Raw genomic sequence first — 24,699 nt, 5'->3', positions numbered from 1 at the left:
TCTCTGGCCTGGTGAGCTAGCTGCACTCCTTCCAGCCGGCCACAGAATCCACGTCAAAGCACAGCTGGGGGCCTCACTGGGGTCCTGCAGTGGCCACCCAGGAAGCCCAGGCCTGAATGCTAGGATGCTAATAAGCTCTGTGCCCATCCCGCTGCACTCCTGCCACCCTGTTCCTCCTCCACCAGGAAGCCTGCCACCTGAGAAGGCCTCAAGGCACTGGTTCCTCTTGCCTGCCTTCCTGAGCTCACCCAGAGCCTGCTCCCTCCTCTGTTCTCACAGTTCTTGGTCAACATCCTTCTTTTTCTTCTTTTTGAGATGGAGTCTCGCTCTGTCACCCAGGCTGGAGTGGAGTGGCGCCATCTCGGCTCACTGTAATCTCTGACCCCCGGGTTCAAGAGATTCTTCTGCCGCAGCCTCCTGAGTAGCTGGGACTACAGAGGTGTGCCACCACGCCTGGCTAATTTTTGTATTTTTAGTACAGACAGGGTTTCACCGTATTGGCCAGAATGGTCTCGAACTCCTGACCTCATGATACGCCCACCTTGGCCTCCCAAAGTGCTGGGATTACAGGCTTGAGCCACCATGCCAGGCCAACACCCTTCTTTTAAAAGATATTCCATGCCATTGTGGCTGCTTAGCAATTGCAGCAACACTAACAGGCTGCATGCCAAGCAGAGAACTCTGCCAGCGCTTCGCGCCCAGCACCCGCTTAGCCCACGCGACAAACTCTGGAAGGCTAATGCCCCAACATGAGGGGCCTGAACAACAGACATGTACGGAAGTGACGTGCTCAAAGTCCAAGGGTGAAACCAAGACAATCTTGGTAACACAGTGCTACCTGCCTGGGGCCAGGAACCATGCCACTTTGAGTCACAAATTTAAAAGTAAAAGCATTTTGGTTTCAATTAAGGTGCAGAAAAGGAATAATGGCAGATAAAGTCCCCCTGCATCTTGAAGTAAATGGGGTTGCTGGCTCAACATAAACATTTAGTCATTTTGAAAAAGCTCATGGCTGGGCATGGTGGCTCATGCCTGCAATCCCAGCACTTTGGGAGGCCAAGGGAGAAAGATCACTTGGGCCCAGGAGTTTGAGACCAACCTCAGCAACAAAAAAGCAAACAAATCTCTACAAAAACAAACAACCAAATATTGGCTGGGTATCATGGCACATGCCTGCAGTCCCAGCTACTTGGGAGACTGAGGTGGAAGAATTGCTTGAGCCCCGGAGGTTGAGGCTGCAGTGAGCTGTGATCGCACCACTGCACTCCAGTCTCGGCAATGAGAGTGAGACTCTGTCTCAAAAAAAAAAGAAGGAAAAAGAAAAAGAAAGCTCACCAGTGTCTTAACCTTAAGCACAGGATTTGAGAGAAATGTGCATGGACCACAAGTCCCATGAGACCTGAACTGTATAAAAGTTACTGATGCCTGGACTGGGTGTGGTGGCTCACGCCTATAATCCCAGCACTTTGGGAGGCTGAGGTAGGTGGATCGCGAGGTCAGGAATTTGAGACCAGCCTGGTCAACATGGTGAAACCCCGTCTCTACTAAAAATACAAAAATTAGCTGGGCATGGAGGCGGGTGCCTGTAATCCCAGCTACTCGGGAGGCTGAGGCAAGAGAATCGCTTGAACCCGGGAGGCAGAGGTTGCAGTGAGCCAAGATTGCGCCACTGCACTCCAGCCTGGGCAACAGGGTGGAGACTCCGTCTCAAAAAAAAAAAAAAAAAAAAACTGACAGCACGTCACTGATGCCCAAGCCCCCCACCCCCATCATCAGACTAACTCCTATCACCATCCCATTAATAACAATGTCCTACGGTCAAATAATCTGACCCAGTTTTAACCAATAGTTTTTACCTAGTCCCTAAAATGCAAGGATCAAAATGGCTCATCTGGGTTTAATCCTTTCCTGTGTATGTGGGTGTGCAGTATGTGGATACGCAGGGAGTGACCTGCACCTGTACGTGGGTGTGTATGTGCATGTGAGGTGTGTGGGTGTGTAATGTGTACGTGTGGGTGTGATGTGTGGGGTGACGTGTGTGTGGGGCTGTGATAGGTGTAAGTGGGGGGTGATCTGTAGGTGTGTGTGTGGGTATGCAATGTGTAGGTGTGTGATGTGTGCACGTATGTGTGGGTGTGGGGTGATGTGTAAGTGGTGATCTATGTGTGGGGGGTGGGCAATGTGTGTGTGGGGGGTGATCTGTGGGTGTGGGTAACTGTGGGGTGATTGTGTATGTGTGTGATTGTGGGTGACTGGGTGTGCAATGTGTGTGCGTGGGGGTGATCTGTGTGTGTGTAGGTATGACTGTGTGGGGTAACTGTGTATTTAAGGGTGTGTGATATGTGTAGGGGGTGATTGTGTATGGATGTGTGATGTGTGTGGGGTGGACTGTGTATGTGGGTGTGTGATGTGTGGGGGGTGATTGTGTGTGGTTGTGTGATGTGTGGGGGGTGATTGTGTGTGGGTGTGTGATTGTGTGGGGTGATTGTGGGGGTGTGTGATGTGTGTGGGGTGATTGTGTGCGGATGTGACTGTGTAGGGTAATTGTGTATGCGTGGGTGGGTGTGTGATGTGTGTGTCGGGTGATTGTGGTGTGTGGTGATTGTGTATGTGTATGTGATGTGTGTGTGGGGTGACTGGGTGTGTGAGGTGTAGGGGTGTGACTGTGTGGGTGTGCAATGAGTGTGCGTGGGGGTGATCTGTGCGTGTCTATGTGTGGGGTGACTGTGTATATGTGGGTGTGTGGGGGGTGACTGTGGGTGTGTGAGGGGGTGAATGGATGTGCAATGTGTGTGCGTGGAGGTGATTGTGTGTGTGGGGTGATTGTGTACGTATAGGTGTGTGATGTGTGTGGGGGGGTGATATATGCATATGCCATAAAACTCTCCCCCAGTGGGAAATGTTACAGGACAAATGACCTGTTTTTTTGGGCTTTTTTTGAGATGGAGTCTCACTCTATTGCCCAGGCTGGAGTGCAGTGGCATGATCTTGGCTCACTGCAACCTCTGCCACCCAGGTTCTAGCAATTCTCCTACCTCAGCCTCCCAAGTAGCTGGGATTGCAGGCGCCTGCCACCGTGCCCGGCTAATTTTTGTATTTTTAGTAGAGATGGGGTTTCACCATCTTGGCCAGGCTTGTCTTGAACTCCTGACCTCGTGATCCACCTGCCTCAGCCTCCCAAAGTGTTGGGATTACAGGCGTGAGCCACTGAACCTGGCCAACCTGTTTTTTGTTTTGTTTTGTTTTAAGACAGGGTCTTGCTCTGTTGCCTAGGCTGAAGCACAGTGGCACAATCACAGCCCACTGCAGCCTTGACCTCCCAGGCTCAAATGGTCCTCCCATCTCAGCCTCCCTAGCAGCCGGAACTACAGATATACGTCACCATGCCCAGCTAATTTTTGTATTTTGTATAGAGACGGGGTCTCACTATGTTGCCCAGGCTGGTCTCAAACTCCTAGGCTCTAGTGATCCCCCAACCTTGGCCTCCCAAAGTGCTGGGATTACAGGTGTCAGCCACTGTGCCCAGCCTAAATGACCTGTTTCCTTTGACAAATAAAGGCAAGCAAGAGAGGGCTAAAAAGTGAGAAGTGGCGTGGCATAGATATTACAGAGGCTTAACAGAGCTTTCAAACAATCACAAGGCATGGACTTTATTTAGATCTTGATTCCAACCAACTATAAAGCCATTTATGACATCTGAATTTGAAAACTGGATATCTGATGATAGGAAGGAGTTAGTAGCTGAGTGGTAACGGTATTGCAGTTATGTTAAAAGAGCCCATATGAGTCAGAGATCGCTAACACCAACAGGTGACACGGTGCCAGGGACTCGCTTCAATATGGTGGGAAGGGGAGAGGTGGGAGGCAGCTCCAACAGCCGCTGCGCTTCCACAGTCACGGACACTGCAGAGCAGGCGTGTGGGGTGCATTATTTTATGCTGTTCTAGTTTTGTAAATATTTTAAATCTTCCATTAATTAAAAAAAAAGTTAAATCAAGAACAGACATTTCGGGGGGCTGAGGTGGGATGGTCACCTGAGGCTGGGAGGCGGGGGCTGCACTCCAGCCTGGATGACACAGCGAGACCCTCTCTCAAAACAAAGAAATCCCCCAGGCATGGTGTAGCACATACAGAAAAGGAAAAGTCTTCATAGACGTCAATCAACAAGGACTTCAAACCAATGCTGAGTGTATGCAGGATCAAGAACCCAAACTGGTTTTTTCTTCCTTTTTAGTATGACAAAGACTCGGAACAGAAAATGCAGGTCAATCCCACAGAGGACAGGACCTAGGAGGGATGCCTGGAGGGAAGCCAAGGGATACGGACTATCCGCGCCGCTGTTTGGGGCACTCAGCCCAGAGAGGGCACAGCAGCGCATGGGAAGACCCAGGAGGGACCCGTGCCCTCCTCTCTGGGCCTCCCTTTGTTGTAAGAGTGGGGTAATCCCACTTCCTTCTCAAGGACACACACAAAAGCCTGCCACAGGGCATGGCCACGGGGCTCAGTAAGTGGGTCCACTTTGCTTTCTGTCTCTGGCATTATTTTTTTTAAAAAGGAGGGGACGTGGCTTACAAAGTACTTTCTAACATGTAAAGAGCACTATAATGATAAAAGTGCTGACCCTCCCAATGCCACTGCAGAAGAGGTGGGAAGGCTTTCATTATCCACACCCCATCCAGCTGACAGAAACCCAAAGAGGAGGCGACCTGCCAAGACGCCCTGTGGCACAGCCACGTCTCCACCCAGCCTCCCTCAGTTCCAGCCCAGGGACTGCATCAAAGGGGCTACGTCCTCAGACAGCACTTTACGTAGGGGCCTTCCTGAGTCGCGCCTCTTGCCAGCTACGCTGTGGGAAGCCAAGAACACAAAGCCCGCTGACCTGAGCCCACTTCTTGTTTCGGCTCTGCATCTGGATCGTGGCGATGGAGGCAAACAGCTCCTCGGCGGGCAGGTCCTCGGGCAGCCGGGTCAGGAACTGGGCCATGTGGATGAAGTCCATCTTGGTCAGGATGTCCTCGAACAGCTTCAGGATGCCCAGGGCCGTACGGAACAGGAACTCTTCCCCATCGCGACAGAACACGTCCCAGATACGACAGGCCAGGTCGAGGGGCAGAGATTTACTATATAAGGTAAAGATCCTAGGGGGTAAAAGTTGGAATTTTTCAGATTTTGAATCTCTCCTAACAAAGAAAGAACAGTGAATTCCAGTCTGATTCCATGAAAAACACTCCCCTAGTCACTTTCAGGCAACAGCTGGGGCCAGAGCCAGGCCTGCACTCACACTGAAGGGTAATTCTAACATCGCTCAGGACACAGCACTATCAGCGTCCGCACAGAATCATGCAGCACACAGCTTCCGAATGACTGACAGCAACGACTCCTGCCTGCAAGGAATATGTGCTGAGCCCCTACTGTGTGCTCACCCTGTGGGGGCAGGCATCCTGTCTTAGGGACCGCTGTACCCCGCGCCACCCACAGAGCAAGAGTACGGTAGGTGCTCCTCCTGGCTATGGGGCTCAATGCTGGCGCCACTGCACAGGTTCCCCCCGCCCTGGGAGCATGCACGAGGCTCCTTCCTCCTCTGGGTGCCCTCAGGCTCCTGGTCCCCAGCCTGGTGCTCATCATGGCACACCCTAGCTCCACATCTAGTGCCCTGTCCGGCAATCTCTGCTGAATTCCAACGCCCTGTCTGCGGCAGGACTTCCCAGACGCTCCTGGCTCTCAAAACCTGCCCAACACTGACAGTGCTCGGTACAGGTGGGGATCCCCAGCTGGGTGAGGACATCTCCACCCCTCCTGGAGGACCTCTCTTCCAGAGTTCAGTATTTCCTGTGCTGGCACAGAGACAGTGCTGGGCCCACACAGCCCCTGAACTGCAGGCACTGGACTCGGCCTGAGGGGCTGACTCGGTCAGGAGGTCAGGCCACTAAAGCTTCCACAGTGTGACCCTGACTTTCCCATAACAGATTCCACAGAAAATCCCGCACACTGGTCAACCTGCTCACAAGTGACAGGGGCATGGGTTCTGTCCACAGTGGACTCCGGCCGGGGGGTGCTCCATTAGATGCAGCCTGTCCTCCAGGTCCCGAGGACATGCAGTTATGGACGTGCATTGCACAGAGCCCACAGCTCCTAGATGAGAACAGGAATGTTCCAGGCTGTCCCTCGTCAGAACCTTCTAACAGTAAAGGTCCAGGAAGGACTAAAAATCTAGACTTCATTCAACTCAGAGGAGGGAACGGAGAGCCAGATGACAGGGAAAACCCGCACCTAGAGGAAGAGCAGAAGCTGGGCGCACACCGGGCGCTGTGTGCTATGTGAGCCCCTCCGGAAGGACACCCTATGCGTCAGGAAATGCCCGGGAGACGTGCTCTCTCATCTCACTACACCTGACAGAACCGCGCCTCAGGACAACAGCTAAACGGACCCAGGTCTCACCATCAGTAAGTCCCGAGCCAGACTCTGAACCTGACTCCAATGCCCACGCTCTGATGTCTGAGCCTCAGCACACACCATGAGGCAGCAGCACCGTCGCAGGCTTGGTAGGAAGCTTGATTCTAAAATCACAAGCCTTCAGCCCGAGCTTCTTGCTATTTCAAAACCAGAAAACCATTTCACCACCTGGTCTAGAAAGTACAGTTCAAGAAAGAACAAAGAGATCTTTTGTTTCCTTAGTCTAGAGAATATTCTCAATTGTACCTGGAGAGCACGCTTGTTAACTCTATGAGAAAGGGCAGGAGAGTCCACTCGGCCTGCACTACTATCTCTGTGTGCCCACTCACACATGGAAATCAGACTCTCCCTACATCTGCTAAAAAGCAGAGTCCTGAGAAAAAAACGGATGGGGAAAGACGACAATGTTTTTTGTTTTGTTTTGTTTTTTTCTTGAGATGGAGTCTCACTCTGTCGCCCAGGCTGGAGTGCAGTAGTGGTGCGATTTCGACTCACTGCAACCTCCACCTCCCAGGTTCAAGCAATTCTCTGCCTCGGCCTCCCAAGTAGCTGGGATTACAGGCGTCCACCACCATGCCCGGCTAATTTTTGTATTTTTAGTAAAGATGGGGTTTCACCATCTTGGCCCGGCTGGTCTTGAACTCCTGACCTCGTGATTCACTTACCTTAGCCTACCAAAGTGCTGGGATTACAGGCGTGAGCCACCACGCCCAGCCAAAACAACAGTTTTTATATAGTTTATACACATACATATTTTATATATATAGTCATATAGTTTTTAATAGCAAAGAAGAGAACAAAAGAGATTTCTACAATGTACCCCCCCAAGCCCAAAGAACTAAAGTTTGTTCTTTTTTTAATTTAACATAATATTCTTAAGCTGAGATTTATGTGTGAGTCTCCATAAGTTACTCTAGACAGGTAATGAACTTTATAAAATTAAGTCACCACTGGAATGACCCAGAATGCCATTCACTATGCCCACGATGCCCCCTGCTCTGCATTTCCATGAGACAAACCCATTTCCAATCCCATGAGCTTCCACCTCCTGGCCATGCTTACTGCTGACGCCGTGCTGCGACCATGCCTGGCTCCTCACTGCAGCCTCTGGGCTTGTTCCTGGCATCAGCCTCTGTCCCCTGCAGGCTCTTCCCACATGCTGTGTGTCACTATTTCTTGGAAGGTCATTTCCTGACCCTCAGGCTGGACCAAGTTTCCTTGAAACGTTCACGCTGCACTGCACGCACCCTCCTTCATGAGGCCCTGGCATTCTTCATCTTCCTTTACACTGAGCCAGTGAAGGGACGCTCTTGACACTCCTGGACACTTCCCTCTGCCTCGCACACCATCCTGCCTCTTCTGGGCCTTGCAGGCTCTGGCAGGCCTCTCAGCAAGCAGCTCCCAGGCCCTCTGCCCCAGTCAGGGCTCCCCATGGCCTCTCCAGCCCCTGGACTCCACTCCAAGAGCTCCGCACCGTCCTAAGCCACTTCTGTCCCCTGCTCCAGGCTGGAAGTGCCTCAAGGGCAGACACCCCGCCCCACAGTCTTGAACTGAGGCTCCTCTTCTCCCATTCTCTCCTCCAGCAGGGACTGCTCAGAGGTGCTCCCACATCATTATCAGGAGCTTCCAAATGTGGGCTGTATTTTAAACCACATTTAGATTTGAAAGCCAGCCGTGAACAGGCCACTGAAGGGGTACACCAGGCTCTGTCCTGGCCCCAAAGAAGCCCTGCCATGGGATCAGAACCGGTCGGAACAAGGGGGCTACTGTCCACACGGCCCTCCTGGTTCAAGGTCCACCTTCCCCTGCTGCCCTCAGGCTCACAGAAGCAGGACGGGAAGGGCCCCTTGGCCTTCCCAGAGACGGCTCACTACTCCACCCACGGTCGGAAGACAGAATTCAAGGGTTTTTCTCTCCCAAAAGATGTTTACGTTTTGCCTCTGACCACTGCATATTATTGCGCTGTAGATCAAAAATGGTATTTTTTTAAAAGTAATAAATAAAAGTATGTTTTTAAAAGTTAAAAAAAAAGTAATTTCAAGTACAACTTCAACTAATGCAAAATAACATAATTCTTCTCTTTTCTTTTTGTTAAGACAGGGTCTCACTGTGTCGCCCAGGCCAGAGTGCAGTTGCACAATCACGGCTCACTGCAACCTAGACTTCCTGGGCTCAGGTGACCCTCCTAGCTCAGCCTCCTGAGTAGCTCAGACTACAGGCACACACCACCACACCGGCTAATTTTTAAGTTATTTGTAGAGATAGGGTCTCACTGTGTTGCCCAGACTAGTCTTGAACTCCTGGGCTAAAATGATCCTGTCACCTCAGCCTCTCAAAGTGCTGGGACTACAGGCATGAGACACCGCACCCAGCCCAAAATGATATATTTCTATGTCGCTAAACAAATGACGTGTCTCTCAGCTTAGAAAAGACCCCAGACAAAAGCTGCGTATCTGTTTCCCCCATGATACGTGAGGGAGGAAAGGGGCAGTTTTTGCTGATGCGTCTTCACAACTTCCAGAAAATTCTTACCTAGCCGGGTCTGTTCCGCCTGCTTGTCTGAGCTTGCTAGAGGCAAGGAAGCACCATGGGGTAAGGACGAGGGCAGTTCAGGGCTGTCGTGAAGGAGGAAGACGGCATCCACGGAACAGAACTGGCCTCTGCCCTGTCTACTAATGAGGGCCCCGGGCTGCACACAACAGAAAGTGCTCGCTTCATACATTTTTACAGGGACTGTTCAACTGAATCCTTGTTACAACCCCAAAAGGAGGTACAATAGTCTTTTCCATTTTACAGAGGAGGACAGTACAAATAAAGGGAGATTAGCTGGGCATGGTGGCATGCGCCTGTAATTCCACCTACTCGGGTGGCTGAGGCAGGAGAACTGCATGAGCCTGGGAGGCGGAGGCTGCAGCGAGCCGAGATCGCACCACTGCACTCCAGACTGGAAAGAGTGACAATACGTCTCAAAAAGAAAAGAAAACAAAACAAAACAAGAAAAAACTCAACCAAATAAAGGGAGGCTGTGGAAAAGCAGATCTAGCTTAAAGTAAAAGGGAAAGTCACCGGGTAGTCTCACCCATTAAGAAGCCAAAACCAGCGACTTGGACCTTCAAGGCCCAACATTACCAATTTCTAGCTGTGTCCCCATTTTCCCAACCTGACCAGCTGCTAAGGAGGAGCCCTCACCCCCAGGATGGCTCATGAATGGCACTCAGCCCCTCCCCCAACCACGGGGCTCCCTGTATTCCCAGAAACATCAACAGTTAGATTAGACAGTGCTAGGTAAGAACAGAGTTACTACTGAGCCTCATTAGATTTTGTGAAGCTTAAATAAAGCAACATTAAACTCCGAACACACAATCCCATTTGTTAAAAGTTGGAGATGGTTACTTAAGACTCAGTTCAAACTTAGTTAAACCCATAAACTGCGCTCACCTTGATTCTGAAAGCAATTAGACATATATCCAGCTCTGTGCCCCAGAGTCCTCCCTAACCTGAGCCCAGCAGAGTTTACATACCCACCTCTGTGCCCCAGAGTCCTCCCCAACCTAAGGCCAGAGGAGTTCACATACCAACCTCTGTGCCCCAGAGTCCTCCCTGACCTGAGCCCAGCGGGGTTCACATACCCACCTCTGTGCCCCAGAGTCCTCCCCAACCTAAGGCCAGAGGAGTTCACATACCAACGTCTGTGCCCCAGAGTCCTCCCTGACCTGAGCCCAGCGGGGTTCACATACCCACCTCTGTGCCCCAGGGTCCTCGCTAACCTGAGCCCAGCGGGGCTCACATACCCACCTCTGTGCCCCAGGGTCCTCCCTAACCTGAGCCCAGCGGGATTCACATACCCACCTCTGTGCCCCAGGGTCCTCGCTAACCTGAACCCAGCGGGGTTCACATACCCACCTCTGTGCCCCAGAGTCCTCCCAGACCTGAGCCCAGCGGGGTTCACATACCCACCTCTGTGCCCCAGAGTCCTCCCCAACCTAAGGCCAGAGGAGTTCACATACCAACGTCTGTGCCCCAGAGTCCTCCCTGACCTGAGCCCAGCGGGGTTCACATACCCACCTCTGTGCCCCAGGGTCCTCGCTAACCTGAGCCCAGCGGGGTTCACATACCCACCTCTGTGCCCCAGGGTCCTCCCTAACCTGAGCCCAGCGGGATTCACATACCCACCTCTGTGCCCCAGGGTCCTCGCTAACCTGAACCCAGCGGGGTTCACATACCCACCTCTGTGCCCCAGAGTCCTCCCAGACCTGAGCCCAGCGGGGTTCACATACCCACCTCTGTGCCCCAGGGTCCTCGCTAACCTGAGCCCAGCGGGGTTCACATACCCACCTCTGTGCCCCAGAGTCCTCCCTAACCTGAGCCCAGCGGGGTTCCAGTCTTTCTGTCCCAGCACTTGGCAGGGGACAACAGACATGAAGTAAATATCATGAGCACCGCGTGAGAATGCAGGCTCCCACTTCAGCCAGGCCAAGGTGTGCCAACGATGCACAGGCTGCTGCCCCTCCCTTCAAGCAGGTCCCCAGTGTAGGCAGGGGACGCTCCTCCCTCCTCCACACGCCCATAAAGACCCAGCCTACGCCAGACGTGCTCAGCACGATGCTCCCGGCTCCTAAGGCACTCTTGGGGCAACCTGTACCCCAGAACTGAAGGGCCAGAGATGACCCAAGTGCAAGAGGCAGCGGAAACGGAAACCTCCCAACGGTCACTCCCCCTTGAACCTTTCCTTTAAAATGGAAACTCGAGCTGGGCGCGGTTGCTCACGCCTGTAATCCCAGCACTTTGGGAGGCCTAGTTGGGAGGATCACGAGATCAGGAGATCGAAACCATCATGGCTAACACAGTGAAACCCCATCTCTACTAAAAATACAAAAATTAGCTGGGGGTCGTGGCGGGCGCCTGCAGTCCCAGCTACTCAGGAGGCTGAAGCAGGAGAACGGCATGAATCCGGGAGGCGGAGCTTGCAGTGAGCCGAGATCCACCACTGCACTCAAGCCTGGGTGAAAGTGCGAGACTCCATCTCAACAACAACAACAACAACAAAAAAAGATGGAAACTCCAGGCAATGACAGCATCTCCAAGGATCATTAAACATAATTTCAGAAACGCTAACCATAACATGGAATGTAGTCCCCGATTCTTTTGTTAGCTCAAGATTATTTATTATAAAGCTCACTCACACCTCTAGATAATTCTGCCACTGGACGGCAATGGGAAATATTTTCAGAAGTGAAATGACCTAAAGTCAGTCCTACAAAATGTAGATGCTTGACAGTCGAAACACTGAAAACTCTGTAGGAAGACGGAGACAGCTGAGGGGCCCCTGCTCTGATCCGCATGCCTCATCGGCAGGAGTGGCAAGCCACAATTAAAGAAGGGCCAGGAAGGCGGTGTTGGAAGGACAGCGAACCCTCAGCCCTGACTCCTCATGAGCAACTGGTTAGGCAGCGTACAGGGTGCACTGGAAAAGGGACCGAGGAAGGTGACCCTCAGGCACAGACGCATTCTTTGACCTAGGACACTGAGCCAGGCATGGGGCCAGGCACTGGGGACACAGAGGTCACTCTTGAAGCTTTACCACAGGGGCAGCAGCTGACAGAGGGGACCCTCAGAGAGTGGGTGGAGCTGGGGCGGTGGGAAGCAGGTTTGGTGGGCAGGCAGTGTGGCAGGACAGGAGATTTTTCTGACCTGAAGTGTAGCCATTTTAATGGGCTACCCACACAGCCCACCCAGGATGCTGAGCTGGCCACACCCACAGGCCCCTCAGCCCCTGCCGCGAGCAGGAGGAAGGCTCTCTTGTTCAGGCAGTTAGCTGCTGAGCCCTGGAACTTAGCATGCTTTATATCCCACCAGGAACAGTGCAGACCCACAATGTGGAGGCAGGCCCAGGTGTGATGGGTGTGGACGTGTCTCTGGGAAAGGTGGTCTGATGTAGCAGAAGCAGCAAAGACCCCGAAGGCAGACCAACCTGGACCTCACACCATGGATGTGACATTGAGAAGTGGGCCTCAGTGACTTCTTCTGTGCCCAGAAATAGGTACACCTGCTCCAGAACACTGAAGACCACAGTGACGAGTGCTTCTGAAATGGCAGCTTCTAGGACAGGTCTTATGTAAAGTCTGTTCTTCCCCTTTGCTTCCTCCCTACTGCCCAACCTGTTTCTGATCTGAGCTTTCACCGCACTGTCAGCACCCAACAAGGAGCCTGAATCACTGCAGACCACCAATAAATGCTGACTCAGGAAATAAGTCATGAATACATGGCTTTCCTGTGCTTAGTTCAACTTAAATATTTACTAAGGCCTTTCTATATGCCTTGCCCTGTACTGGAACTGCGAAAACAGACTGTATCCTAGCTGGTGCTTATTCTAGAACACAGTCAGCACTTCAAGAATAAGGCCTGTGGAGGCCTCATCAAAGCACAGTGGACAGCATTCACAAGGCCCTGGGCACCAACCAGCTCACAGCACAAAGGCCTCAGCAGTGAAGAACCCTTGCCACTTCCTTTTCATTTACTCTGCCTCACTGCTCATTACTGACAGTCCAACCCATGTTCTACACTCGACATGCTATTCCTGTCTCTGGAACCTGAGCTATGGGACCCATCTTACGGGTGACACTGCCTTACACAAACCCCCTTAGAAAGGACTCTAAGGGAAAGTACACAGCTCTAGAGCCGGGTAGACTTGAGTCTGGACTCCAGCTCTGCATTTGGCTGGCATCAGGACCTTGGCCAAGGCACTCTGCCTCTCTGAGCCTCAGTTTTATTTTTTGTTTGTTTGTTTTGGAGAGAGAGGCCCACTCTGTCACCCAGGCTAGAGTGCAGTGGTGTGATCTCGGCTCACTGCAACCTCTGCCTCCTGGGTTCAAATGATTCTCGTGCCTCAGCCTCCTAAGTAGCTGGGATTACAGGCACGCGCCACCATGCCCAGCCAATTTTTGTATTTTAGTAGAGACGGGGTTTCGCCACGTTGGCCAGGCTGGTCTCGAACTCCTGACCTCATGTGATCTGCCCGCCTGGGCCTCCCAAAGTGCTGGGATTATAGGCGTGAGCTAGTGCACCCCGCCCTGAGCCTTTTTTCCTCTATAAAACACAAGTGTTACACTGGACTTGGAGAGGTTGTTCCAAGGGTTCAAAGACAGCATGTGTGAGAAGCACTCGAGTCAAAAAACGCAGGTGCCCTTTGTCTTTGCCCCTACAAGGATTACAACCATCTTCACGCTGGGACAGAAGCAGACAACACTATTCTCCAGGCCTGTACTTTTCACACTGCCAGGCATGACCCAGACAACAGCCAGTGGATCATGAAGGCAACGAAAGCAGATTATCACCAGCATTTTTTGGAATAAATAGAACAAAGTACAATACTTCAGAATGCTTCACATGGTCAGGGTTAGGTACTGGGTCATGAAACCACCGTTCCCAGCATACGTACGTGTTAAGTTTCTGCAAACATTGGGTCACAATTTAAAACACATTTCCTTTTGCAAGTAAAGGTGGGAAAAGTTTGAAAGACACTATTGACTTTTGGCCTAGAATCCTAAGAAACTAATCAGAAGCCCTAAAACAGATAAGGGAGAAGCTAAAGGCTCAGGTCCTGCCTGGATCCCCTCCCGTCCTCCAGTACCGCGGGCCCCAGCCAGGAATCTGAGGGGCAGGGCTCGCAGTCAAATGCACACGGTGGGGCAGCCTGTGCAGGAGCTTTGTGTTCACAGCTGTGAAGAAAATCACCATTTACTGAATAAAGGTCCCCTTTAAAGCAGGCCCTAAACACTTCTATCCAGTACAGCCAGGCAGGCCAGCCCAGCATCCCCGCCAGCGCCATTCACGGCCCCATGTTCACTGTCCTGTAGCTTCAGCTACAAGATTCAACCTCCAAAACCTCGTCCTTCATGGCAAAGGTCAGCGGAGTGAGAACAGTCCAGGGTTTGGGACAGAAGCAACAAACCAAGAATCCCAAAGGCGCACTCTTAAGGGCACAGACAAGGCTGCTTTAGCTAAGGGGTCAGCTTCCTTTCAAATGATACTTGAATTTTACCTTCCAGAAGGCCTTTTCCCTGCTGAAGAAAGTGGGCAACAACAACAAAACCAAACCAGCCAGCTATCTGTTCACAGTGGCTGGACATTTACCATACGATTTAGTGGAACGTGCCTTTCTGGTCGAATAGTACCTTTACTTCTGCGGAGCCCCTTCTATGAGTCAGGTGGTGCCGCACGGTCACCCTGCAGCACCCTGTGGGGTGAATTACTGTGGCCTCCAGATAAGGAACCGGGAGCTCAGCCGGGCTTCACAACCTTCCCCAAGACCACAAGGCAGTAATGGGAGAAGCTGGGTTTGGGCTGGGGCTGCTGGATCCCGGAGGCACCCTCTTCCCACCATGTGATCTGAGAGGCTGCTCCCTTCCACACACAGGTCTCCCAGCCCTCTTACCTGGCCCTCAAACATGGTGCTCTCTGGGCTAACAGCCACACCCCATCCTCAGCAACCCCTTTCACCACAGCATGAAGACCTGCCTGGCCTACTGCTGCTGCGTAGACCTCTCAGGATCCTTGTATCTGTCTCAGGATGCCTCTACTCACATGTCCCGCAGGCACCTCAAAATCACCCATCTGAAGTCAAATCCACTAACTGCCCTGGCCGAATCTTCTCCCTTTGTCTTTGGTCTCAGCTGAAGGCATCAGCAAACCCCTTCCCCAACCGCAGTCAAGAGCTGACCATGATTCTCTGACATACCCACAATATTTCCACGGGGCCTTCTCTCCACCTACTTCAGCTTTTTCCCCCTTAATTTGTCTCTCTGTTCCCAGGCTCTCCTGCCTTCCAGGTAACTTAAAACTCGCCGCTGGATATGCCCCACTCTCACCCTCAGCAGAAGCCTTCTCCCACTCCCCCTGGCCCCGCAATCCTGCCCAAGCTTCAGAGCTTGGGTCTAAGAGCCACCGTGACCTGGCCTCCCCACCTCATCGCCTGCCATCCTCTGCCCTTTACTTTCAACCTCTACCCCACCAGACCTGGCTACAGTGCCCGCTGACTCTGGAATGGCACATGCACTTGTCACCTTCGCTCTATGTACTCTGAACCCTGTGCTGGGTCCAGGACCTCCTGCCTTCCAAGACGGCACTCATCTCACGTGGACAGTGCCCATGGACACACGTGTCTCCCACAAGCCAGGAGCTCCTGACAGGCAAGCGCTGCCCTTGCTCCTCAGGCCACCTCTATACCCAGCGAGGGCCTGCACAGGCCGGGTGCTTAGGACGGGTCCTTTAAGGAATGGACAGCACTTTGGAAACAAACAGGCCCAAGATACCATTTCTCCCCTTGAGGGAATTCAGGAGGGCCAGGAGGAGGCACTGATGTTTATGGGCAGGGCCATCAGGGAAGGCTGGAAAGCAGGATATGAGGACTCAGCCGGGCCATGAAGAAGTTGGCAGAGAAGAGAGTGAAGAACAGACAAGGGCTGAGAAACGCTCTGAAAACACAGGGAAAAGCCAGTCTTACCAATCAATTAGGTAGATATCTGGAGTTAGGTTGTTCTTCTTGAAATGGGCAAATAATTTCGGCAAATTTTCTTCAAAGAATACCTCAAATGCAGCAAAATAAGTCAACATCTAGGGAGATAATATGAAATTTACTCAGAAACTATCTGCACAAGTTTCCAATTTACAAAAAAGTCAATATATGTTTATCTTTAGACTCTTAGAGTTACCTTCTTCTGTAATTACTAATACACTTTGAATGGCAACTTATTGTAGGTACTATTCAAATTATAAACAAGCACTATTTCTAATCTTCACAATGACATCAATAGCCACACCTCATCTTCTTCAATTCATAGAAAAGGGAACTGAAACCCAAAGCAGTTATGGAACTTGCCAAATAAGGGCACAAGCTTTGTAGGTGGTGAAGCTGGGAATGAATTTGTGCCTGTCCCGCTGCAAAGGTGGAGCCTGTACAGACTCACTCTTTCCTAAAAACCAGGAATATATGAACGTGTAAAAGTATCTGGAGGCCGGGTGCGGTGGCTCATGCCTGTAATCCCAGCACTTTGGGAGGCCGAGGAGGGTGGATCATGAGGTCAGGAGATCGAGACCATCCTCGCTAACACGGTGAAACTCCGTCTCTATTAAAAATACGAAAACGAAAAATTAGCCAGGCGTGGTGGCGGGCGCCTGTAGTCCCAGCTACTCAGGAGGCTGAGGCAGGAGAATGGCGTGAACCCGGGAGGCGGAGCTTGCAGTGAGCCGAGACTGCGCCACTGCACTCCAGCCTGGGCGACACAGCGAGACTCCATCTCATAAAAAAAAAAAAAAGTATCTGGAAAAGCAGGCATGCCTCATCCAACCCCTGGCACTTGCAGGGGGCTACACGACTCATGTCTGAGTCAAGGGCAGCACCCCTCCAGCTGACAGAGGCACACCTTTGAATGCAACGAGGGGGAAACACTACAGGGAAAGGAGGAAAGGAGGGCGTTACAGCCCGTAGTTTATGGAACTTGCTTTCCAACGGTGGACGGTTTTTTAAGGAAGCAAAATGTACAAAGCTGGGAAGCAGTGCTGACAGCAGAAAGAACTCCAGCTGGACTGGGGGCAGCACCCGTCTGATGGTGGCCCAGTTCTGCTCCAGCGCTCACCAGCTGGGCGCCTGGGGGCAGATCACGACTCTGGTGTCTGTGCATCCGAAGGAGGGGCTCTACTGTAGACGGTGGCTCCCAAAAGGGAGTGATTTGGTCTCTAAGGCAACATTGGTCAATGTGAAGATACTTCTGGTCGTCACAACTGGGGGCAGGTGCTGCTGGCACGGGGATATGGAGGCTGGCAAGCTGCTAAGCATCCTCCAGCGCACAGAACATCCCCCAGCAGAGTCACACAGTCCTAAGTTCAACAGGGCTGCCAGGGAGAAAACCTGCTGCTGTCATGAAGACCCCACTCAACATTATGACTCTATGGTTTTTCCTTCAAAATACAAGCTATGATTCCTAGGCACAATTTCTACCACATTTCCAAAGAGAAAGCTGGGGTCTTATCTTCAAAATCAGCAGAAACTTAGATGGGAATCATTTATTTATTTATAAAAAGATAAAATTAAATTTACATGCAGGAATTATTTTCAGGAATTAATATCACAAGCAACGTAAGGCCAGTATATACTGTGCCAATGAGTTATTTCAAGAGTAAGAACGCTTCCTCAAGATTTATTTTCTGTTTCTGACCATTACTTTTCTTGGAAAGGTAAGTTTTTACCTGATTATGAAAGTCATACCTGTAAACACTCACTGTAGATAACTTAGGAAACACATAAACACTATTAATCCATCATTCAAAAATCTATAAACACTAGTAATTCTGTGGCATATTTCCTTTTATTGTTAAATACAATAGTCACTATAGTTTACGTTTTATCTTACATACACTGAATTAACATCTTGAACACTTTCTCACAATGCAGCTCTTTGTAAGCAACACTACTGATCACTTACCAAATTTTAATTTACCATTCTGCATTCTCCTAACCTCATTTCAGCTATTCTCACATTTACAATTGTAAATAAGTGTGTAATGACTATCTTTGTGCATAATGCTTTGTCCACATTTATGACTTTCTTAGAAGTGATTCTTATGAGCAGAACTGCACACCAATGCTATTTACAGCTATTGATACTTAATACCAAGTTGTCTTCCAAAAGGACTCTGCCAATTTACAGTCCCAGTAATAGCTACCAAATTTACCAACAACTTTTTTTTTTTTTTTTTTTGAGATGGGGTCTCGCTCTGTCGCCCAGGCTGGAGTGCAGTGGCGCAATCTCGGCTCACTGCAAGCTCTGCCTCCCAGGTTCACGCCATTCTCCTGCCTCAGTCTCCCGACTAGCTGGGACTACAGGCGCCTGCCACCACGCCCAGCTAATTATTGTGTATTTTTAGTAGAGACGGGGTTTCACTGTGTTAGCCAGGCCTCGTGTGTTACTCCTGACCTCGTGATCCGCCCTCCTCGGCCTCCCAAAGTGCTGGGATTACAGGCGTAAGCCACCATGCCCGGCCAACCAACAGCTTTTAAATACTTTATGTATGTACTATCTGAGCAAGACATACTCAGTAAACCTTAAGATATCAAGGAAGAAATAATCCCTAGATGATCTAAAGTATTAGATCATTTTAGTCTTGAAGTACTGGTAATAATTATCAGCAAATCAGACAGTGATGGCCGGACACAGTGGCTCACGCCTGTAATCCCAGCAATTTGGGAGGCCGAGGCAGGTGGATCACTTGAGGTCAGGAGTTCAAGACCAGCCTGGCCAACATGGCAAAACCCCATCTCTACTAAAAATACAAAAAATTAGCCTGGCATGGTGGCAGACACCTGTAATCCCAGCTACTAGGGAGGCTGAGACACGATAATCGCTTGAACCCAGGAAGCGGAGGTCGTAGTGAGCTGAGATGGCACCATTGCACTCCAGTCTGGGTGAGAGAGCAAGACTCTGCCAAAAAAAAAAACCAACAAAAAACAAAAAAAACCCTGATGGGCTTATTAAATTGGTGACTTCTATGCTACAGAAGAACAAGGGCTTAGGAACCAGAACGGATTCAAATCTCAGCTCCTCCACTTACCAGCTGCATGCCTTGAACGAGTCCCTTCACTCTGAGCCTTATCTCCTCACCTGAACTGCGCAGAGGGCTTATCTGGGAGGCATGTAAACCCTACCCCCCACTGTCACCACCCCCCACTGTCACCGCCTCCCACTTATGCAGTGTCGTAAAGACTAGAGCAGTCCACTAAACAAATGGCTGCCTTTTAAAAAATAAAGGAGTATGGTCTCCAGCGTGTCTCCTTTCTCCCGAGTGGGGCACACTTCACAAAGCAGGGTGACAACGAGCAGCAACACCGCTCGATTACGACACATTCTACCCAACAGGCCCAAACATGGGCACTGCCATCAAGCTGTGACTTTGACACCAAGTGTGTGTTAAGTTTAAGCAGGAGCCACACTTCTTCCTTCATTAAAAGAACACATTTTCAAAAATACAGGTAATGTTTTTCTGAGAGAACGTATTAAGAAACCCAGACATACGGCTACAAACCATGTCTTTTTCAGCTTCCATGCAATACACTGCTCAAAATCATCCTCCACCTTACAGTGCTGCTTACTCTAAACATCTCTTCACAGAGAGAAAATGTATTCTTTTTTTCCACTGAAAACACAGACGAGTAAGCAACTCTTGACATTTAAAGACACAGTACTCAGGGCCCGAACACAGAGGATACTCACAAGGCCATGGTCCACTCTGAAAAACGCCATTTGACAGGGTTTATTCAAAAGGTTAGAAAAAGCAATAAAGGCATCTGCAGTATCTAAGTTCAAGATCAACACTGCCGCTATGAAGGACATGCCCTGGACCTGAGAGAGGAGAGAAAGGCACGTTACAATCACAGTGGCCACAGGGTCACCGTAGTGCGTTCATTTTTAGCAAAGACAAACCTACCACCCTCACACTAGAAGTGTCCCTAGAGCTGCCCCACTCCTCCGGCCACCCAACGCTGAACTGCCCTCACTCAGAACCACCACTCTGCCACCCCAGCCACCCGGCCTGCTCTCCTTCAGTTCCCACCCTTGCTCCCACCCTGCAAATGGAAAACCCGAAACCAGCCATCTTAGGCCCACGGCATCTGAAATACTGCTCTTTCCTATGTCCAGTGTCCCGGTGCTGTAGACATGTGTTATCTATCTCGATAAGCTTAATATCAAACCATGCATGCGCACACACATCCGCGAAGCCACAGAAGTATCAGCAGTGCTTTTTAATGGTTGCTGCTTTTAACGTGGTTAAGGCTTCTTTGATTTAATGTTGGAAAAAAGTCACATGCCAAAAATGAAAATTGCATTCAATTAAAATGTGATTAATGCCCCAGAGCAGCCACGACAGCTCAATTTCTTTAAGAGGAACCTGAGTCAACTCACTTACCACAAGACTTTTCATACTCCTCGGCAAAAACGAAGGCACTGGCATGACATTTGCAGCTAACACGTGCTGGACAATATCTGACTTTCTTTTTAGATAACAACATTATAAAATACTGAGAAACTTCACTTACATAACCCACATCTGGCCGGTAACAAGTATAAGCGCCCAAAATACTGTGCAACATGTCATGATATGGACCACCCTAAAAGGATCAACACAGCAAAAACAACACATGCATGAGTACTGTTAGTGCTCAGACGAACATCTGATACTACTACTGCTGCCGCTGCCACTCCTGCTATTTTCAGCATTATGAAATATGCCAAGCATGATGCCAGCAGCTCTATATGCATATGGAATTTAACAAATTACCCATTCACAGCTAGGGAAGTCTGCAGCTCACGCTATGTAACTGCTCTGAAAAGAAGCTGGAGGGCCAGGCAGGAGCACCACCCTGGACAAATATCCTTTATTTGGCTCCTGCTGTATAACTCTGTTCCCTTTCAAAGCCCACCAGGAGAGCCAGGTATGCGGGGGCTCTTCAAAGCAGGTGACTACTCAGTGTCACTCAGGCCGTCTCCCGCTGTGCCCCACATCCTGACTATCCTTTCTGCCTCTCTTCCCAGGCTTATCACTCTCCTTGTTTCTGTTGGTTTTCTGAATGGCAAGTTTAGGAAATACACTCTTCTAAGTCCTGGTGGCTACCATTTTGTTTAAACATTCTCCCAGCTCTTCCACCCCTCTAACATTTCCACTTGCTCTTATAACTGCTTCCAAAAAGTCAATTGTTGGAATTATTTCCCCAATGGAGCACAGAAGAAAGTGCAGAGATGCCTCACGCTGAAGTTAGCATGTGAGAAGATACAACAAAAGGACAGGTTCAGTCCCAAACACTTACTGTCTATGTCTACCAGGTACCTACATTTAACACAAGGAATAAAAATCACACATGGTGAGAGATAAGAAGTCACTCCACAGGTGACCACAGGTGGCTTACAAAAGAATGCCGTGGCCCAGACCATCATATTCTAGCATGTGAAAAGAGCTAAGTAAAAGAAAAGACAGTTCCAAATCACGGAGGGACAAAAGGAAAAATAGCAATGAGAGGGTAAAAATGCCAGCATCCAGGCCTAGGGTGGGGGTGACGGTCTGCAGTGGCACCAAACGCCAGTCTAAGGACTAGTGTCACTGTAACAGAGTTTTATCCAGGCCAAGGCTAAACAAGAAAACAAGAGCATTACACTGAACTTCTCTTAAAGCTAAATGTGTTCAACTTCAAAGGTTTTCTACCGTTGTAATTTCGATCCTTCCATCTCACTTTGGTGCTAAATGTCATTTCTTAAATGAAAACAATGATGCGGCTGGGCGCAGTGGCTCACACCTGTATTCCCAGCACTTTGGGAGGCCGAGGTGGGCTGATCACGAGGTCAGGAGTTCGAGACCAGCCTGGCCAACATGGTGAAAACCCGTCTCTCCCCAAAATACAAAAATTAGCCGGGCATGGTGGTGGGTGCCTGTAATCCCAGCTACTCGGGAGGCTAAGGCAAGAGAATCGCTTGAACCCGGGAGGCGGAGGCTGCGGTGAGCCGAGATCATGCCATTCCACTCCAGCCTGGGCAACAAGAGCGAAACTCTGTCTCAAAAAAGAACAAATAATAAATGACCTTAACTGCTTTTGGACATAGCTCTCCACTCTCCCCCTCAACTGTTCTTTGCTTTCTTTTTAGTAAACTCAATCTCTGCTCATTAGAAAGGTTACTAAGCTACTTTCTACCAGGGCTGAGAGATCTCCACATTGGATTGAAAGACCTGGGAAGAAACTTCTTTGGCCTCCGCCCACCACCTCTTCCATCACACACTTCTGCCACCACCTGGTAGGATATGGCCCTTTGACCTCTGGTTGGATGTAGTTGTCTTTCAGTTTCAAATTACGTTCAAAGAGATTTAATAACAACAAGCACTGTTATCTGCCAAGTACTGTCAACAGCCCTGTTAGGCCAGTATGATCACCCTGTTACAGATGAACAAACTAAGGCTCAAAAAGATAGATTTGCCCAAAGCTAGTGGGAAGGCAATCTGTGATGAAAGCCCAAATTTGTTTGAAATCAAAGGTGAAACTCCTTTCCAGAAAGCTGCCTCTCCTGGATCCCTCTGAGAGCCTGGTGAGGGGGCACGTGAACCGTGGGTGGAGGGTGGGGAAGGGCCTTTTGGGCTGGGGGAAGAAAGTCTTTCCCCTCCAAGGGCAAGAAACAGGAGCAGCTCCAAGAGAGTGATGCAGGGGCTGCAAAGCATGGAGTGCACTGAGGCCTATGGAGACGAACTGGGGCAAAAGGGCAGAGAAGCTGAAATCTGCCCTGTGGGAGAAGCAGGGTTCCAGGAAACAGGCTCCCAGCTAAGTCAACTGCCTGCTGCAAGCCAGTGGGGTGCTCGCTGGGCTCACGCACCAGACACCAGGACCAAAGCTGCTGGTAGCTTTGTAGATTCCCTCTCTTTCCTCTTCTGAAAAGATTTCTGAAGACCCACATGGAAATCCACAAAGATGAGAACCTGAGTAAAGGCAGTGAGAACAGACAAGGGACAGGTGCAGAGGTATTCTGCAAGAACAACTGCCCACCAAAAACCCGTTATAGATAAGAAAGGGGTCAAAAGATCCCCAGATTAACGCCTGCTGGCTCAAAGAATAGAAGGTCTTTAAAGAGTTCAGGTCAGATGACCCCACAACCTACTGCTGGTAGCCCTGTCCTGTGTTCAGATGCCCAGGAGGAGGCCCCCCTCTGCTTTTCCTGCCACCTAAGGAGCCTGTCCTATCTCCCACAGCAGGCTTCTGTCCCTCAGCTGCACTGCTCTCCTGGTCTACCTGCTCAGAAACCTGTCACCCCGGCTTGGCCACCCACCCAGGCTGCCAGGGATTTCCCTTTCTCACACGGGCTCACCGCACTGGGCTCATCTGAGCCGAAGCCCATCACACCGACATGGCCTTGCTGAGCGCAGACTGCTACACACAGTCCTGAGAGCAGAGGAGTGTCCAAGAAAGCGCCAGCAGACACAGCCACCCATGGGGACCCTCTCAGACCAGACCTACAGGGGCCCCGAGACAAGTATCTCAAGAGGAAGACAGAATTGTCTTTTGGAGCACAAGTATGGACATAGTAAATATTTGTTGCAAAGGATCAGTTACACTTATTTTAAAAAGTCTAAATGTATTTAATAGTAACATCCACCCTACCTCCTAACACCCCCAAAAACCCAAGTACCTTTCAAACTTGACAACAAATATACACAGTTCAGCATCTATGAATTTTAGACAAAACATACTTGAAAGCAACAAGTCACCACCACTTACTTGCTGGAAAATGCAGAGATTAGGAAATGTTCTAGAAATGTCCAGTTTAATAAGCTCCAGACTGGCTTCTCTGTCTGCTGCTGAAAAACCAGCATCTGTCAAAAGACGCCAAAAATCATTACATTCCTCAAGGGCACGAATGTAGGACAATTACGAGCCTTTGAAGTTTTACAAGAACAAAACACGGAAAAAAGTTCTTCAGAAGCACACTGACCTAATCACGTCTTGACTCAGTGCAGCTTCAGAGTATTTAACAGATTGTAGGGTTTCTTAGAGAACAACATATCTTATGGCACCAGCTAATTCTAGATTATCATTAGATATTTTCCAGAGTCTGAAATCAAAATCTAACATTTCGCCTCTCACCAATAACAATCAGTGGAAAGCAAGGACAAGTAGGAGAATAAACACAAAGAAACTCCAAGCATAAACACACACACACACACACACACACACACACACACATATATCACTGCTCGATCTCAAACATCTTCAGTGTAAACTCACTAGATGTAGAAACTATTGCGGTATTATACTCATGTTATATTTCTTTTTTCTTTTATCTTTTTGTAGCGACAGGGTCTTTCTTTGTTGCTCAGGCTGGCTTTGAACTCCTGGCCTTATCTGCCCACCTCAGCCTCCCAAAGTGCTAGGATTACAGGCACGAGCCACTGTGCCCAGCCAGTGTGTAATATCTCTAACAATCATAAATAATTTGTTTTATACTTTTTAGAATTCTAATACCACAAAGACTGTAAAAATGATCAGTAAAATCATGTATTTCTTAACCAAAAGAAGTAATCATCCTTGTGTGTTATGGAGAATTCTAAAGGCATAATCTAGCAAACATGCAGTGTTCTTGTCTCTGTAAATCTGAGCTCCTCTATAAGCCAGTATTCAACTAATCCCAGACACCAGGCTACTGGAAGTCACATGAACAACTT

The 24,699-nt window shown here is 49.8% G+C and overlaps 1 protein-coding gene across 5 annotated transcripts in view; it reads right to left on the bottom strand.

Annotated features, from left to right (window-relative positions):
* The window catches only part of TBC1D14 (TBC1 domain family member 14), a 124,376-nt gene that overhangs the window by 2,977 nt on the left and 96,700 nt on the right, over positions 1–24,699 (bottom strand). For 4 of the 5 annotated variants that reach the window (XM_003816459.7, XM_034951958.3, XM_024928482.5 and 1 more), the window contains 5 exons: positions 23,756–23,850; positions 20,543–20,614; positions 19,719–19,847; positions 15,956–16,065; positions 4,880–5,138 (listed from right to left, as the gene is read on the bottom strand). In XM_003816459.7, the coding sequence (XP_003816507.1) occupies positions 4,880–5,138; positions 15,956–16,065; positions 19,719–19,847; positions 20,543–20,614; positions 23,756–23,850 (665 nt within the window). The remainder of the gene's footprint in view (positions 1–4,879; positions 5,139–15,955; positions 16,066–19,718; positions 19,848–20,542; positions 20,615–23,755; positions 23,851–24,699) is intronic. The other variant, XM_034951959.3, reaches the window with a different exon arrangement.

Source organism: Pan paniscus, chromosome 3 (genome assembly GCF_029289425.2).
Source record: "Pan paniscus chromosome 3, NHGRI_mPanPan1-v2.0_pri, whole genome shotgun sequence".
NCBI lineage: Eukaryota > Metazoa > Chordata > Mammalia > Primates > Hominidae > Pan > Pan paniscus.
The sequence above is the reverse complement of the archived record's forward strand: the minus strand, read 5'-3'. Positions and strand labels throughout refer to the sequence as shown.